This window comes from Electrona antarctica (assembly GCF_951216825.1).
Source record: "Electrona antarctica genome assembly, chromosome: 21".
In the NCBI taxonomy this organism is placed as follows: Eukaryota; Metazoa; Chordata; class Actinopteri; order Myctophiformes; family Myctophidae; genus Electrona; species Electrona antarctica.
In genome coordinates this window covers 26,456,974-26,472,538 of record NC_136802.1, presented here as the reverse complement: position 1 = coordinate 26,472,538, position 15,565 = coordinate 26,456,974, and the positions used below count along the sequence as shown (strand labels likewise).

General features: G+C 41.5%; 2 protein-coding genes across 3 annotated transcripts in view; one reads left to right on the top strand and one right to left on the bottom strand.

The window, feature by feature from the left end:
• Window positions 1-1,034: 1,034 nt before the first annotated feature.
• Window positions 1,035-11,530, bottom strand: LOC306914586 (scavenger receptor cysteine-rich domain-containing protein DMBT1-like). 2 transcript variants are annotated; one of them, XM_079491703.1, is made up of 13 exons: window positions 11,377-11,530; window positions 11,121-11,223; window positions 9,678-9,748; window positions 8,364-8,684; window positions 7,659-7,970; window positions 6,978-7,304; window positions 5,390-5,701; window positions 5,168-5,281; window positions 4,320-4,352; window positions 3,781-3,801; window positions 3,473-3,489; window positions 3,140-3,190; window positions 1,035-2,057 (listed from the first exon to the last, which is right to left on the bottom strand). In XM_079491703.1, the coding sequence occupies exons 3-12, from the start codon at window positions 9,736-9,738 to the stop codon at window positions 3,167-3,169; spliced, it is 1,542 nt and encodes a 513-aa protein (XP_079347829.1). In that variant the 5' UTR covers window positions 9,739-9,748; window positions 11,121-11,223; window positions 11,377-11,530; the 3' UTR covers window positions 1,035-2,057; window positions 3,140-3,166. The 2 variants fall into 2 exon arrangements, with proteins under 2 accessions (XP_079347829.1, XP_079347828.1); XM_079491702.1 differs by having other exon boundaries at window positions 11,121-11,273; window positions 11,377-11,516.
• A 138-nt stretch (window positions 11,531-11,668) lies between these two features.
• Window positions 11,669-15,565, top strand: part of fga (fibrinogen alpha chain) — an 8,751-nt gene continuing 4,854 nt past the window's right edge. Inside the window, exons 1-4 of the mRNA XM_079491711.1 lie at window positions 11,669-11,845; window positions 13,045-13,152; window positions 14,492-14,596; window positions 15,447-15,565. The exon at window positions 15,447-15,565 is cut by the window's right edge and continues 65 nt beyond it. Of these exons, the coding sequence (XP_079347837.1) occupies window positions 11,747-11,845; window positions 13,045-13,152; window positions 14,492-14,596; window positions 15,447-15,565 (431 nt within the window). The 5' untranslated portion in view covers window positions 11,669-11,746. The remainder of the gene's footprint in view (window positions 11,846-13,044; window positions 13,153-14,491; window positions 14,597-15,446) is intronic.

Genomic DNA, 15,565 nt, shown 5'->3' with positions numbered 1-15,565 from the left:
ATTCATAATAATATTCATTATAAATTGCATTTCCATATTCTTTTACTTTGCTCATTAGTCATTTCTCATCATGTTCTCTTATTATTATTGTTATTAAATATATAGCCTATCCTTACATTCAGTCTCCCCTTGAGAACCGTGAGAAATTCTAACCGCGATACATAACTAATTTGCATACTTAAATGATTGACGTTCGGAGGATCCCCCTCATTCCCCTTAACTGCCGCTAGGTGGTGCTGTACACCTACACAGTACACACCTTAGAAATGTAATGTTTTGTAATAATAATAAAAATCTACAAAGTAACTAGTAACTACATTTTCAAATAATTGTAGTGGAATAAAAGTATTGGAAATTCTCAAAAGTAAACTTAAGTACAGTACTTACCCATTTAGGACTGAGGCCAAATATTCTAAAAACACTAAATACTGACCCAAGTTTACTGAAAAACTTCAAATAATTATTCAAAGGTTTCAACAATGTTATGTTGCTATATAGGCCTACTGTACATAACATGAACCCCAAAAGGGGATCCCGTCCGGTAAATGTATAGGCTACTTTTACTTTACACCACTGTGATCAACACATGTTAATTGGGACACCTGTAGGAATAGTTTGTGTTCAAGGTTTAATTTGCTTCCAGCTGCAGAACAACTTGAATATGTTAATAATACTTCCCTGGAAAATACTCTTTTTCATAACTCTGGGGGTTTTAGACAATAAAGTGCAGACAGTAACTACATTTTTGGACACCCTGACTTATTTGCGTATCCCAAAGGTCAAATTAGCCTTTGTGATTTTGGGGGATAAACAATTAACTCAAGAACATATTTACAATTAGTGTAATATCACTTATTTGCTGATATGTCATTTGGCTGACCAGTTGAACTTGAAACACTTAAACCCAATATCAGCCATTTCCCCCCTAGAGTTACTGCACTTTGGCTTTGTAGGGCACTACAACGATAAAAGTCCTACTGTGAAAATTCTTGATTTGGACCCAGTATTTATCAAAACAGTAAAGTACTTCAACATTCAATATTCAAGATGTTTATTCCATACATTTCATACAGGCACGAGTGTAACATTATTTGGTTTGGCTTCTTGACATTGATGCAACAATAATAAACAAGATAAGCAAAAGATAAGAAATTAGCAAGTTAAAAAAACATCTAAATCTACTTATATATATATATATCACACTGTGAGGTGACGTTGTAAGGCATTAGTAAGGCAAGTGCATTAGTAAACAAACAATTTCTGTTATCTTATCCTAACCCCAAACATCCCTGAAGAGAAAAAAGAAACTGTGCTGAGATCAGATCTCATCACAACCTGTAATTCACTGTTCCATTTGCTTCTGTTCTGTGTTCATATAGGAACAAAAAAAGAACACATCTGGATACCTTATTTATGACAGTGGAGGGTCCATTCTTAGTTCTTACACTGTCAGAGTTCAATTTGCTAAGCACAAGGCAGAGTACGTGTGTGACCTAATCCAGTCATTTTCCTGTAGAAACATTAGAAACTATTACTATGCAAACCGTGAGGTTTGAGGTCAGATGTAGAGTTTCTGGCCGGCTCCATATATGCAGATCTAGGTGATGATCCAGACTTCTCCATGTATGGCTAGGTTTGATGAGCGTGTCACGAGGCGTGACGGACAGACGGACGGGACGGACTGACTGACTGGGAGGTTTTCATAGTAATCTGCGACCTATGGTCGCAATAAAATAGTAGTGCAACATCACCTGAATCATTCAAAATACGAAGTTATTGATTACTGTAAATTAAATATCCTAATGGGAATGGCATAGACTGTCACACTCACCAATACCGATACCAGCATTTTAGGCAGTATATTGGCAGCTTTTCCAATACTGGTATCTGTATCGGAACAACTGTGAAAATGTGGTCACGTGCGAACGCTTGGGGATGACCATCCCGGAACCCCATCATCAGCAGGTCTCTCTCTCTCTCTCTCTCTCTCTCTCTCTCTCTCTCTCTCTCTGTTCAGATCCATCTGGTCTCACTGTCAGCAGGTTGTCACTGAGTGTCTGTGAATAGAGAGGTAGAACTCAATGTCAGCTGCCGTCCATATCTAATGTGTTTGTTTGCAGGGAAAATATGATATGAAGAAAGAAAGAAACTCAACAGAATTGAGGATGATGAAGTAAAAAGTCACACTGTGTGAAATGAGGGCGCCCGCTGTGGCTGCCACATGAAAAAAGCTATGTTTCTATGTCAGTGGTTCTTCGATTTTTCAAAAATAGCAGACCTACAAGCTCGTAGCGCGCCACTCGGTGGCGCGCTATGAGCTTGTAGATCTGCTATTTTTCAATAGCTAAAGCATAACATAATGCTAACACCAAAAGGGGTTCCCGCCCAAAATGGGTTAAAGCAAACATTAAAAGTCTGCCACATGACGTCACAGTCATATGGCACCCACTGTGGCACCCACGACTACGTCATAGTAAATGTATTTTGCCACTGACTTGGCCTAAAAAGTATATACGGAATAAAACGTTCTGTAAAAAGTGCATATACTTGGCTGCCACATCATCGTCATGGGGTCACACACAAAGCCAGGTGTTGGAGAGGCCAGCGCCGCTCAAACAAACCCCTTTCTTGATTGATTGACATTTTATATTGAAATATAGATATAGCAAAATAGAAAGTATTCACATAATTCAAAAGGATATACAATACATGGTAAAGCTTCTTTTTTTATATTTTTATCACTGACAATGATGTACTGTGTCAATCTGGTCTTTATCAATGTTAGAAACCAGTACACAAGAGTACAAAACGGTACATACATTATTCCAGATGAACAAAACTCCCCCCTCCTCGCCCCCTCACTTGAATTGTTTTCCCACATGTCCTACAACATATACCGTATATGTGTTTTGCAAACCGGTGTGAAACAATGATTGTCGTATTCAGTGGACCCTAATGAAGGCTCTGGGATCTCAAGCATTGGCACACGTTTATATATGGCAGGCGCTTTGACTATATCTTGTGTTATCCCATTAAGAACTGAGGCCGATTCTACAAATGTCTTCTCAACAGTTTTCTGGGAGGAAAAATCACTAGTTACCTCAGGCATTGAACTCCACCAAGAACAATACAAGCTCACCTTTTTCTGCAACCGTTTCAACTGAAGTCAAGCCACCACCAGTCCAGCATCCTGTTAAGCACAGTTATATCATATAATCTAATCTCTGAGTGCTATTGAACAATATAAATCTCGCATGGTTCCACCTATAATATGAAGACTCTTCTGTGCCTCTCCCACCACACAAGACTGAACAGTGCCACTAATACTGACACTATAGGCTTTTGCATGTCAACCTACAGTACTACTACAACATAATATTACTTCACACACACACACACACACACACACAGACACAGACACACACACACACACACACACACACACACACACACACACACACACACCTCTTACCTGGGTCAGTGGAGCCCCTGTCATCACGTGGTTATATGAAATATAACGGGAAACATAGAAATGGAAGAATGAAGACAAGACAAAGAAAATGAGAAATAGAATTAATTACAGTGACAAAATAGAATTAATAGAATATAATCCCATTGATATTCCTATGGACATAAAGGCTTGGACAGTATCAATATACTATATGTATGCTGAATGTGTGTGTGTGCGTGCGTGCGTGCGTGCGTGCGTGCATGCGTGCGTGCGTGCGTGATTTAGATAGATTTCCTGCATAAACAAATGTGAACAATTAAGTTTCTTACCCTGGTTGATCTCTTCTTCACCTGAAATAATATGAAATATTGGATTACTATATTATCATCAATGCTTGTGTATAACTCATGTGCTTACACACAGTCAACAGTTGCATGCATGCAGACAGTTACTTTCCACCACTAGCGTGGAATACTGTACATAAGTACATTTACTAACTAGGTACTGTAACTATGTAGAGTAGAGTAGAGTAGAGTTTATGTATTTTGGTCATTAAAAAACAATACAGTGCCTGCTTTGTGTTTTTTTTGCAAAAAGAAATATTGACCAAAAAGGTGTAGGCTGAAGCCTAAGCTTATTGTGCCTACCCTTCTAACAAATAATACAACAAAGCAAACAACAGTAGTACGTAAGTAATTAAGTAACAGTTTGACGTATTTTCTACTTTACTGAAGTACTTCCAAATTATTTTACAAACTGCAAAGTTGTGTTTAATAGCATTGATTTATATATTTTTTTTTAATAACAGCAACGAATATCACTTGAACACTTCGACACTAAGCTACCACTGTTCCACGCACACACTTACCGTGTTGTAATTTGCTAGAGCCGGTGATTTCTCCTGTCGAAGCAGAGATGTGAGACAATGATTGATCAGTACATATAGTATAAAATACCAGGAAGACGCCCTGAGGTCGAGAAGCGACCTCGCCCTTTATCCGCCTGGGTGACGGCAGACTGCTGTGCGAGCGCTGGTGCTTTGGCATGGGGGGTCAGATCAATATTATGGAATGTCAGACCAGGTCAGGGTGGCCGTGGGGGCAGTGTCTTGAGTGTACAGGGTTTGATGAGGTCAGATCAACATATGGAATGTCAGAACAGGTCAGCTCCATATATGGAGATCTAAGGGTGGCAGTGGGGGCAGTGTCTTGAGTGTACAGGGTTTGATGACGGCCCAGGTAGAGCCGGGCCTTAATTTTCGGGCCTGTTGAGAACTCTAGTTTTCGCCGGCTGCCGGGCGTGGCTGCACTAATAACTTTGGGGCGGGCCCATCTAGAGTGTGAATGGACAGGTACTGTATGAGTGATGAGTCAAAAGGGAGACATCAAAGATGAAGGACAGGTGGTGAAGGATCTAAGGGTTTGAGGTCAGATGTAGAGTTGCTGGCCGGCTCCATATATGCAGATCTAGGTGATGATCCAGCCTTCTCCATGTATTTGATGAGGTCAGTGTCGTGATTTTTTCATATTATTGAGACGGCGATATATGGTGGTGTGACGTGTCACGAGGCGTGATGTCACGAGGTGTGACCATATATGGAGGCGTAATGGCCTACAGTCGCAATAATTAATTCAATTGATTTTTTAAATATTAATAATAATAATAATAATAATAATAATGAGGATAATAATAATATCAAATCAGTTCAAGACTTACCAGTTTGGGTCTTCTTTTTCCAGTAGAGAAATCCCAGTATTGCTGCCAATAATACGATAATAATCACTGTAATAACAATCCCTGCAATCCCTCCTGGAGTCAGAATCACACCCTCTGAAAGACAATGAAACAGAGACATGACACAACTGTTCATCATAATCAATCAATCAATCAATGGCGGTAATTTGGTTCAAGTTAATAATGAAATATATTCATATTTACCTGAACAAACAACACTAGCTTCTGCGCTGTGATAACACTTGTCCTTTCCGATCCCTGCATGTCTGCACTCGGAGAGCCTCGATTCGTTGCCCGAACAGCTGACGTCAGTCAACCAGGTTTTCATATAACCATGTTCAAAGCTGGATGACAGTGGTCCTGACACGGCCCATCCACAGTTCAACTGTCTACACACAACCTGGGCGGCGCTCAGATCCCAGTCTTCACCACACACCGTCCCCCAGATGTTGGAGTAGTAGATCTCCACTCGGCCAGAACAGGAGTTTGGGCCACCGGCGATCCTCACTGCATAATCTGAATAATCAATAGAGTGAGAAGAAACACATATAAAGCCCAGGCGGTGGCGTAACCGTCTGGGCACCCGACTGGTAATCCAGTCGCAGTGTGCCACGGGTTCGACTCCCGAGCCCGACACGGCCTTTACTGCATGTCTTCCCCCATCTCTCTCCCGTTTCCTGTCAGCCTACTGTCTGTCCCTTCAAAAACCAATAAAAGGCGTAAGCCGCAAAAAAAATATCTTTAAAAAAAAAAGAAACACATATAAAACATGACAATTAGCAGCCCGAACAAAACATTCTATAGCAGTGGTTCTCAAAGGTGGCGGACGCATGTGTAGTGGGATATGTAGTGTAGTCATTAGGTCATTTCTAAGCCTGGGGATTGCCAATTTGTAAGCAACCGTTTAACTTCTTCCACTTTGAATACATTTGTACTTTTTCAGCATCAGTTGATGTTCTTAACCACAATGAGTAACATGCATTGTTTCTCTTTGTTGTGGACACAGTTCTTACCAGTATATTATAAATACATTCTATAGGGGTTTTTTTTTTAATAGGGGAAAAAATGAGATTAGATGCAGTTTACCTGGGCTTGCATTTAAGACTAGATTCACTGTTTTTATTGGTTCATCTTTTTATTCACTTTCTTTGTGTGTTTTATTGTCAGTAGAAATCTCTGCAGTACAGTTAGCTAACATAAGCATAATATAGTTTTAACCCATTGATGCCTGAGGCCGAATCTGGGAACGCCTTCTAGGGCCTGACCTAAGGTTTCTAAAAACCTTCAAATTCTGATTAATAATTTTTTAAATAGTTATGTTGCTACATGTATAGCAATAGCTGATGAGATGCAGAGATCGCGCAGGCATCAAGGGTAGAACAACGTATACGTTGCATCAGGCATCAATGGGTTTTAACCGAACATGCATTTTGTCCAAGACCAAGTGGGCTTTGTCCACTTTGTCCTCTAAAAAGAACAAACCTGCCGTTACCACAGGTAGCCTGATCAGCTCCATTTCATTCAGACAATTTATTTAACACATACAAGCACTGCAGTTAATGATATATGTCAGGAGTCTTCAATGTGTTGGTGTAAACGTGTTTACACCAAACCTCTTTGCCTAAAATATTTTCGGAGAATATTCCCCTCAGAGTAGGGATGCTAAAGTTTAAGTGGTTAATGTAAAAACAGAAAGAAAAAAGGTTCCTATCACACAAAGATTTGGCGGCCCCCCTGTAGGAACTCTGTGGACCCCCTGTTGAAGACCGCTGATATATGTAATTATATTTACCGTCACAAACAACACCAGCATCGTTGGTGTGAAGACAGTAGTGCTTTCCGATCTCTGCGTGTCTGCACTGTGAGAGACTCGATTCGGTGCCTGAACAGTTGACCTGATCCAACCAGATGTCACCAGAACCCTGTCCGAAGCGTGCCACCCCAGGTGCCGACAGAGCCTTTCCACAGGATAACTGTGTACAGACAACCTGCACATCGTTCAGATCCCAGCCATCGTCACACACCGTCCCCCAGCCGTCGTCACCGCTGTCACCATATTTCATCTCTACTCTGCCAGAGCAGGATTTTGGGCCACCGACCAGCCTCACTGGATAACCGCCTGAGTGAGAATAACAAAACAAAACGTAAAAATGTAAATGTTTACGTTTTGAAATACCCTCCGCATATCATGCAGGATTGTCCTGCGATTTGAAATGAGTCTGACACTTGCACTGTACATTGCTGCATTGTGAAATATACATTAATATCAAAGACCTTCTAAAAGTAGTATATTCACAGTATACTTCAAAGTAATAGCTGAAAGCCGGACATTTTACTCATAAAAATTGGTCTGCGACCGAAACATGTGGTCCTGACCCCACTGTTTGGGGAAAGAGTGATTTAAACTGCTTTTGCTAGAAGCTTTTGATACCCCAAAACAAAGCTTGAATGGCCAGCCCTTTCATATATTTACCCTCACAAACAACACCAGCGTCGTCACTGTGTTCACAAATGTGGAGTCCGATTGGCATATGATGGCAGTGCGAGAGCTTTGATTCCGTGCCTGCACATCTGACATGAGTCAGCCAGATGTTTCCGTCACCCGGTCCGAAGCGTGCCTTCCCCGGTGCCGACAGGGCCTTTCCACAGCCCAGCTGTTTGCACACAACCTGGGCGTCATTCAGGTCCCAGAGACTGTCACACACTGTCCCCCAGGTGTCATTATAGTAGGTCTCTACTCTGCCGGAGCAGGAGTTTGGGCCGTTGACCAACCTCACTCGATCAACTGTGAGAAGAAAGAAACATGCAGTACAAACTTGAAACTTAAGCAGCAATGCTGCTTAAATGCCTCCTTGCAGAAATGCCTCCCTACACACATGCAGGACTGTCCTCATAATAGAGTATACTAACTTTGCTGAGCAACCACAAAAAATGAATATATTAAGTGTCATCTACTCTACTGTATATGCTAATATGAGGAATCTTTCCACTACAGTATTAATAATATGAACTAATATGAACATGATGTCCCTGCCCACCACCAAAGAAGTTTGTGAGTTCGGCTTTGTACACTATTGTTGCATCTTGTGTACAGGTACATAAGAGTAAAACTAATCTTGGTTTGGCTTCCTTCAGTTCCTTCCTGCAGTTAATAATGATATAATGTATTAATATTTACCTGAACAATAAACTCCAGCATCTTTATGGTGATCACAGCTGTTGATTCCATACCCTAGATGGTTGCTGTCACACCGTGAGAAACTAGATTCAGAGCCGGCACAGTTGACAAGATCCAACCAGATTTTCCCGACACCCTGTCCGAAGTGGGCCGACCGTGGTGCTGCCATGGCCCATCCACAGTCCAACTCTCTACACACCACCTCAGCATCGTCCATGTCCCACTGGTTGTCACACACCGTCCCCCAACTGCCATTATAGTAGACCTCCACTCTGCCAGAACACTTGTTTGGGCCACCGGCCAACCTCAATGCATAATCAGCTGTGTGAGAAGAAAAAAACATAAAAACATGAAGATTAGAAGCCTGAAAGAAATATACACTTACCTTATTGATGACACCATTCTGCCTCATGCAGTCATATTACTGCATAACTAATTACTGACTCCATACTGCCTTATACTGCCTTATTACTGACACCGGCCTTGCAAACGGGGAGCGAGGAACGCACACGTTGTTGCCTGGATCAACGACAGGTCTGCTACAGGTCTGCTCAAGAGAGAGTATTCCCTATACTGCCTTATCACTGAATACAGGTACATACTGGCTTACACAGCCTTATTCAGTGGTATTATTGACTCCCTGTTGCCTTATTACTGCCTACTGCCTCCATACTGCCTTATGCAGCCTTATTACTGCTCTACTGCCTTACTTTCCAGTACCACTGCCTCTTTTTTCCTCTCTCCCTCACTGACACACCTCTGCTATATTGGTTTGTCCACTTATGACTCAATGCTCTCGCTGTAGGAATAGGAATTAACAAATTAACACTACACAATATACATTATGCAGGCTGTGAAGGCCCCCATTGCAGCCCCGGTGGCCCAATGGATAAGGCACTGGCCTCCTAAACCAGGGATTATGGGTTCGAGTCCCATCTGGGGTGAGTGATAGCAGAGTGGCGCAGTGGAAGTGTGCTGGGCCCATATCCCAGAGGTCGATGGTTCGAAACCATCCTCTGCTAACAGACATTTGAAAATAATGAACAGGTAGTGGTAGGGGTGCTTAAACATCCTGATCCTGCATCATCACATTCTGTGCTCAGCCAATCAAATCATCACATTCCGTGCTACGGACGGACGCACGCACGCACGCATGCACGCGCACACGCACCAGCTGTGTTGATCAGACTGTTGTTTTTAGAGAGAAATGTCTCGCAATATGAATATTACGACTGCTTGAGCAACCATGGAGCGATCCAATATTAATTTTAAGCATCATAATCTATTCTAATATGAGAACAATAGGCGGTTTACCTGGGTCAGCAGTAACAGTCTGTATGAGCAGGACCAACACAACACCTGACACTCTCACCATGGTTCACCTCCTGGAGATCAAATAAAATATTTGGTCACATTACACTGATTACAGTAATGCAAATATGGCAATTGCCAGCCTCTAGCGTTCACATTCAAACTGGGAAAGCATCCGTGTCATTTTAGATTTTAGACCTCAGGTCTCGATGGGTTAACAACATATTTAGTTTTTTATGCCTATTTAATGCACCTCTGAATGTTATTTGCAGATTAATCCGATTTCTAGAACACGACAGACAGTGCATCTCAATCTACACCAGTCCATCTACATGTGACACGCATGTTATAGACATTATTTATTTTATTTTTGTCAACAACCCTACATTACATTACATCCCGAACCACTTTAAAGCCTCGCTATGTCACTTTTTAAATGAACAATAACATGCAATTTTGTCCAATATGTATGGAATAGTATGTTAATACAATATAACTTATGGTTGGTTGTATGTTTTCTCCCTGCTCTTCTATTGAAACATTTAGATTGTGTGGTCAGGTCATGTCAAGTCACGAATGTCACGAATTTTGACATGATTGTCAACATTTTATTTTTTCCCCGAGCAAGCGTCTGGCTATATCGGTTCAATGGAAAGCATTTTAGGAAATGTCTGATGCAGGTTAGTTGTAGCCTGGGTAAACCCCTCCCCCTCGCCAGATTTGCATTCTGCCTGAGGGGAGAATGAAATGTTGTCCAGCAGGGGGAGTGGGTTTACCCAGGCTAGGTTAGTTGAGGACACATTGTCACACAGTCATGCACGCACACACGCACAGTCGAATAGGGCAGTGGGTGTGGTTGTCTGTTTCCACTGAAAAATCGGCCATTCGTTTTTCCTATAGAGATCCAGGATCTTGGTGAATCATGACAAAACCTCATGATTCACCACAAAACCTCATGATTCACCAGGATCCTGGAAGGCTTGACTCTATAGGGCTTAAAATAATGTAGATATTTTTGTAAATCTCTATGGTCAAAAATGAATGCGCGATTTTTCAGTGGAACCAGAAAACCACACCCACTGCTGCCCTGCTATGCTATGTAGCATGCCCTTGGATCAGCAGCCAGATGTATTTGATCGAGTAGCCTACGTTTGACTGAGCAAAAAAAAAAAATACATCTATGATAGTGATTGATAGGCTTTGCGAAGGCTATAGCACACATGCACATATCCCCTGGCCCAGTGCTTACAAGCACTGGACCAGGGCTAACATGCACACATCCCCTCCCCTCCCCTGGACAGTCTTATGCCTACCCAAATATTGCCAAAAACTAAGTAGGCCTAGCCTAAAAATGCTCACTTTATAACGAAAACAAAAAACAAATCCATGACTAAAACTGCTGCAGTGCTGTAAATATTGAATAATTAAAGTATAAAAGAGTGTTACCTGTCACAGATGTGTTGTAAAAAAAAAACTGGTCCAATTTATGAGGGAAATGTGTTATCCAGATTGATAATTTTACGGTACGAACATTGAGTGAGTTGGAATCCTATATGGTTGGAAGGAATTAGATTTCAGCGCTGCCGTGCATGCAGAAACCTGAAATCAGACAACAATGACAAACATGATGCTAAAATATGCTTCAGTTATGCTTCGTTGCAAGACGGTGTCGCGCCATAGTGTAGACCCTACAAGCACACACCGCGAGGGCTTGGAAGTCTGAACGCTTTGTTCCTTCAGAGTAGGCTACTGGACGTGGAGTTTTACTTTTCACTTTCGACGGCCGGGTTCAGGTTGAACACAAATCGCGTTTCTTTTTGTTTCAGTGCACTGCAGACTGCAGTCACACACTCACACAGTGCAGTGCACACACCCATCCGGTGTAGCGGGGATACGGAACCGTTCTGCGTGCGTTTCCGTCTTGCCGGTGACTCGAATCGATCGGTAGTGGTACAGAATAGTAGCCTATGTTACAAATTACAATATGAAATTAGTTTTGCCATTGTCAACGGATCTGAGATTCTGAGCGTCTTATGATTTCCTATTTATTTTCAATTAATTTGCGTTTGTAAATGTGCACGCCCCTCTGCCAGTGCCAACTCTACATGCACTTCCTCCACTTTGGTTGCACTGCACCCATGCGCAACAACAACACAGCAGCAGCAGACCGCGTGTGTGTGTATTTACTTTATGATGAATTCCTGTTCTGTTCTTTGATATAGAAGTGTCTATTTGTACGTCTCTAAATGTTTTGATGTGTGTGTGTGTGTGTGTGTGTGACACACACACAGACACACACACACACACACTGTGCGCGCGTGTGTGTGTGTGCGCGCGTCGTGCGTGCGTTGAGAAAGTGCAGGTTATTTTCAACACTGAAACACATTAGTATTAGTCAGATAGCCTACTCAGATTTCACAATAAGGTAAACATTGAGTGTGTGTGTGTGTGCGCGTGTGTGAGCGCATAAAATGATTTTGTAAATATTTGGTTAACTGAGAACAAAATGTGACAAATGAACAAAACTTACCCATGTGGTACGTGCATTTGGTTAGATTTGTAGGGTAAGGCTACTCTCAGAGTTAACACAGATGTGAGTTCCCTTTAGTTTTTATTGGGGCATTTTCTATCACTACATATCACTACACAAGTGGTTAAGGTTAATGTAGGCCTGTCTTCTACAATTGTATTGGAGTAAAAGTACAATATATTGTCCTCTGAGATGTAGTGGAGTAGAAGTAAAATCAGTGGGAATTGGAAATACTCAAGTAAATATACAAATACCTCAAATTTGACTTAAGTACAGTACTTAAGTAAATGTACTCAATTACTTTCCACCACTGACAAGTAGATACAGTGAGGTATGCCATATATACCGTATAATGACATCATGATCTTAATATCAATTGAAAGGGGATTAAATAGAAAACAAAACAACACAACTTGAATTGTATCATTCATGTTACTTATTGCGAAGGTGACCATTTTGTTGATGAAAACTGCCATACGAAACCACACAACCATATATGGTCAAAGGGAATTTAAGAAACTACTCCATATGATCAGATTAACCCCATTCAAACCGGGAAAGCATTTGTATCGTAACTATCGTTTTAGATTTTTGCATTGGCTATTCAAAAATAGCAGATGTGCGAGCTATCAGCTATTGTTGAACATTTTTAAACCAATTTAGAAGACATTTGTAGAATCGGCCCTCAGGTCCTCTAGTGAGTCAAACATGAGTCAACAACATGGTAAACAGAAAGTTACCAGAAGTTGTGGGAGGGGGCCAAAGTAAACCCTGTGATGACATTGTGATGACTCAGTTGTTTATCGACCTGTCTCCCCTTGGAGGTCTTCAAATTGACAGACAATCAGCGAGGGCTCACCAAAAAGTAGAGGAAGACAGCAAAGGCAAAAGATGGAACGACAGAATATACTCCTCTGTCTCGGCTTGTTTGTCGTGGCCTCAACCATGGTAAGAATGTGCTTTCATTTATTTATTTTTAAGTTATATTTTTTAGGCCTTTTCTGCCTTTATTGATAGGTATACAGTAGACTGAGACTGGGAGAGAGATGAGGGGGTGACACGCAGCAATCTGTCGTCAGGTTGCTTGGCACCTATAGGCTAGATTAACAGCCTATAGGTGCCAATAATTTTCTTTCTTTTTAAATTCTTGTCTTGTCTAAATGTAACTTTTTGATTTTTCTTTATATTTTTCAAAATCCTTTTTTTTATTTTTTTATTATTATTATTATTTTGTACTCATTCTTCATTACTTTGAAAGTGTTTCTGCATTTGTATGCTGTTTTTGTGGCCTATTTTACCATTCTGTTGTAGTCATTTGCACCGTCTGTAAGCAGGTGCAAATTACTGAACAATATTCCTTTAAATGTCGTACAATTCTCCTGGACTATATGGTTGTATGATAACCAAGTCTTCATAAACTTACACTTCACTAAACTTACTACACGTGTTATTGAACATGATCGTCTGTTTCAAGTTGTGGTTCATTAAAATCAGGTACCCTGAGTACCCAGGTAACTCTGAGAGTGTAAATGGAATCAAATGGACCTGTGAGGGTTCATTTGGCTCCATTTGCACACTCAAAGTTACAGACCTGTAAGTGTCCATTTGGTTCCATTTGCACACTCAGAGTTACAGACCTGTAAGTGTCCATTTGGTTCCATTTGCACACTCAGAGTTACAGACCTGCAACCATTTGGTTCCATTTGCACACTCTCAGAGTTACAGACCTGTAAGTGTCCATTTGGTTACAAACTTCCAACCATTTAGCTGGGGAGGTTCCTGTGAGGTTAGGTTTAGGGTTTGGGTTTTGGGTAGGGTGTCAGAATAATGCCTGTCGGACTGTTAGTACGTCGGACCCGGACCAAACACATGCACCCATGAGAACCTCCTGCATTAAATGCACTGAAATCTGAAAAGGGTGCATTGATTGCTGGAAAGGGCGGAATGGGCTATATGCACATAGCCTGGTTAATAAACCAGACCGAATCAGCCGTTGGCAAAAGAAAATTAGCCTGCAACCGTGACAGTGTTGTGTGATATTAGTCTGGCTTATTAGCCAGGCTAATATGCACACAGAATGACTCTTCCGACTTCCTGGCCGCTTCCCTACTTACACACTAGGTTACCGATGATCCTAATTAAGGCTCTGTTCCATTTGGTTCTTCCATTTGGTTTTGGATCACGGACTAAAATGTTTGGGAACCACTGCAGTATATAATGTAACAATCTCCCATAATGTCATTTGGTTCCATCTAATCTAGTCTTCCCTCACCTCATCTCATTGCAGGCAGTAGTGGTGGACCCCAGGGGGTCTCGTCCCATGGAGCATGGCACCAAGGCAGACAAATGTGACACACAGAAGGAATGGCCCTTCTGCACAGACGATGACTGGGTAAGAAACATGTTTTTTTTCCTTTTGTATACATCAATTAGTTAATCCATTGTATTGTTTTGGTTAGGTGATCACGAACTGGATATGTACAAGATATGTACTACAAAGATATATTTAAATTGGCAGATGACGTCTTACGTTGTCATTTACTGCACTAAACAAACATTAAAGTCTCTGTCCTTAGTTCATAGTCTTGGCTGGCAAACAAATGACAGTATAACCGCCCTAAACAAACATTAAAGTCCATAGACTTGGCTGGCAAACGTTTTTTTGTTTGGGGGCACTTCATTTTTCAAACCCCCCAATGTATAACAAATACTCGCCTATTAACACATATATTACCTTGTATTTCTATTACTATTATATAACTATTCAATTAATTTGAAAATGTATATATTTATAATAATCATGAAGAACATAGATTTAACATTTGTAAAATATATTAAAATATTGATAGGGTAGGCCGAGTACTGGCCAATCTAGACTGGAGGGGCACAAAGTCCAATCTGGGTGGGCATTGCCCCCCAATGCCCCCCCTGTAGAGCCGCCGCTGTCTAAACAAACATTAAAAGTCCATAGACATGACTGCCACATTATGTAATTTTGGAAAGCCATGCATGCATTGGAGGGGCTAGTGCTCCTCCACAGGCAGGCAGGCAGGCAGGCAGGCAGGCAGGCAGGCAGGCAGGCAGGCAGGCAGGCAGACAGACAGACAGACAGACAGACAGACAGACAGACAGACAGACAGACTGACAGACAGACAGACAGACAGACAGACAATGCACTTTAAGTTTAAAAACACAAATGTTTTGGACCTCTCTCTCAATCCTCTCCTTCTGTCCACCCCCAGACTGTTAAGTGTCCGTCCGGTTGTCGTATTCAAGGTCTGATGGACAAGTACGACCACGAGCTGCTGAAGAAAATAGAGAGCATCCGGAAGCTGCTGGCCGAAAGCCAGGCCAGCCACCG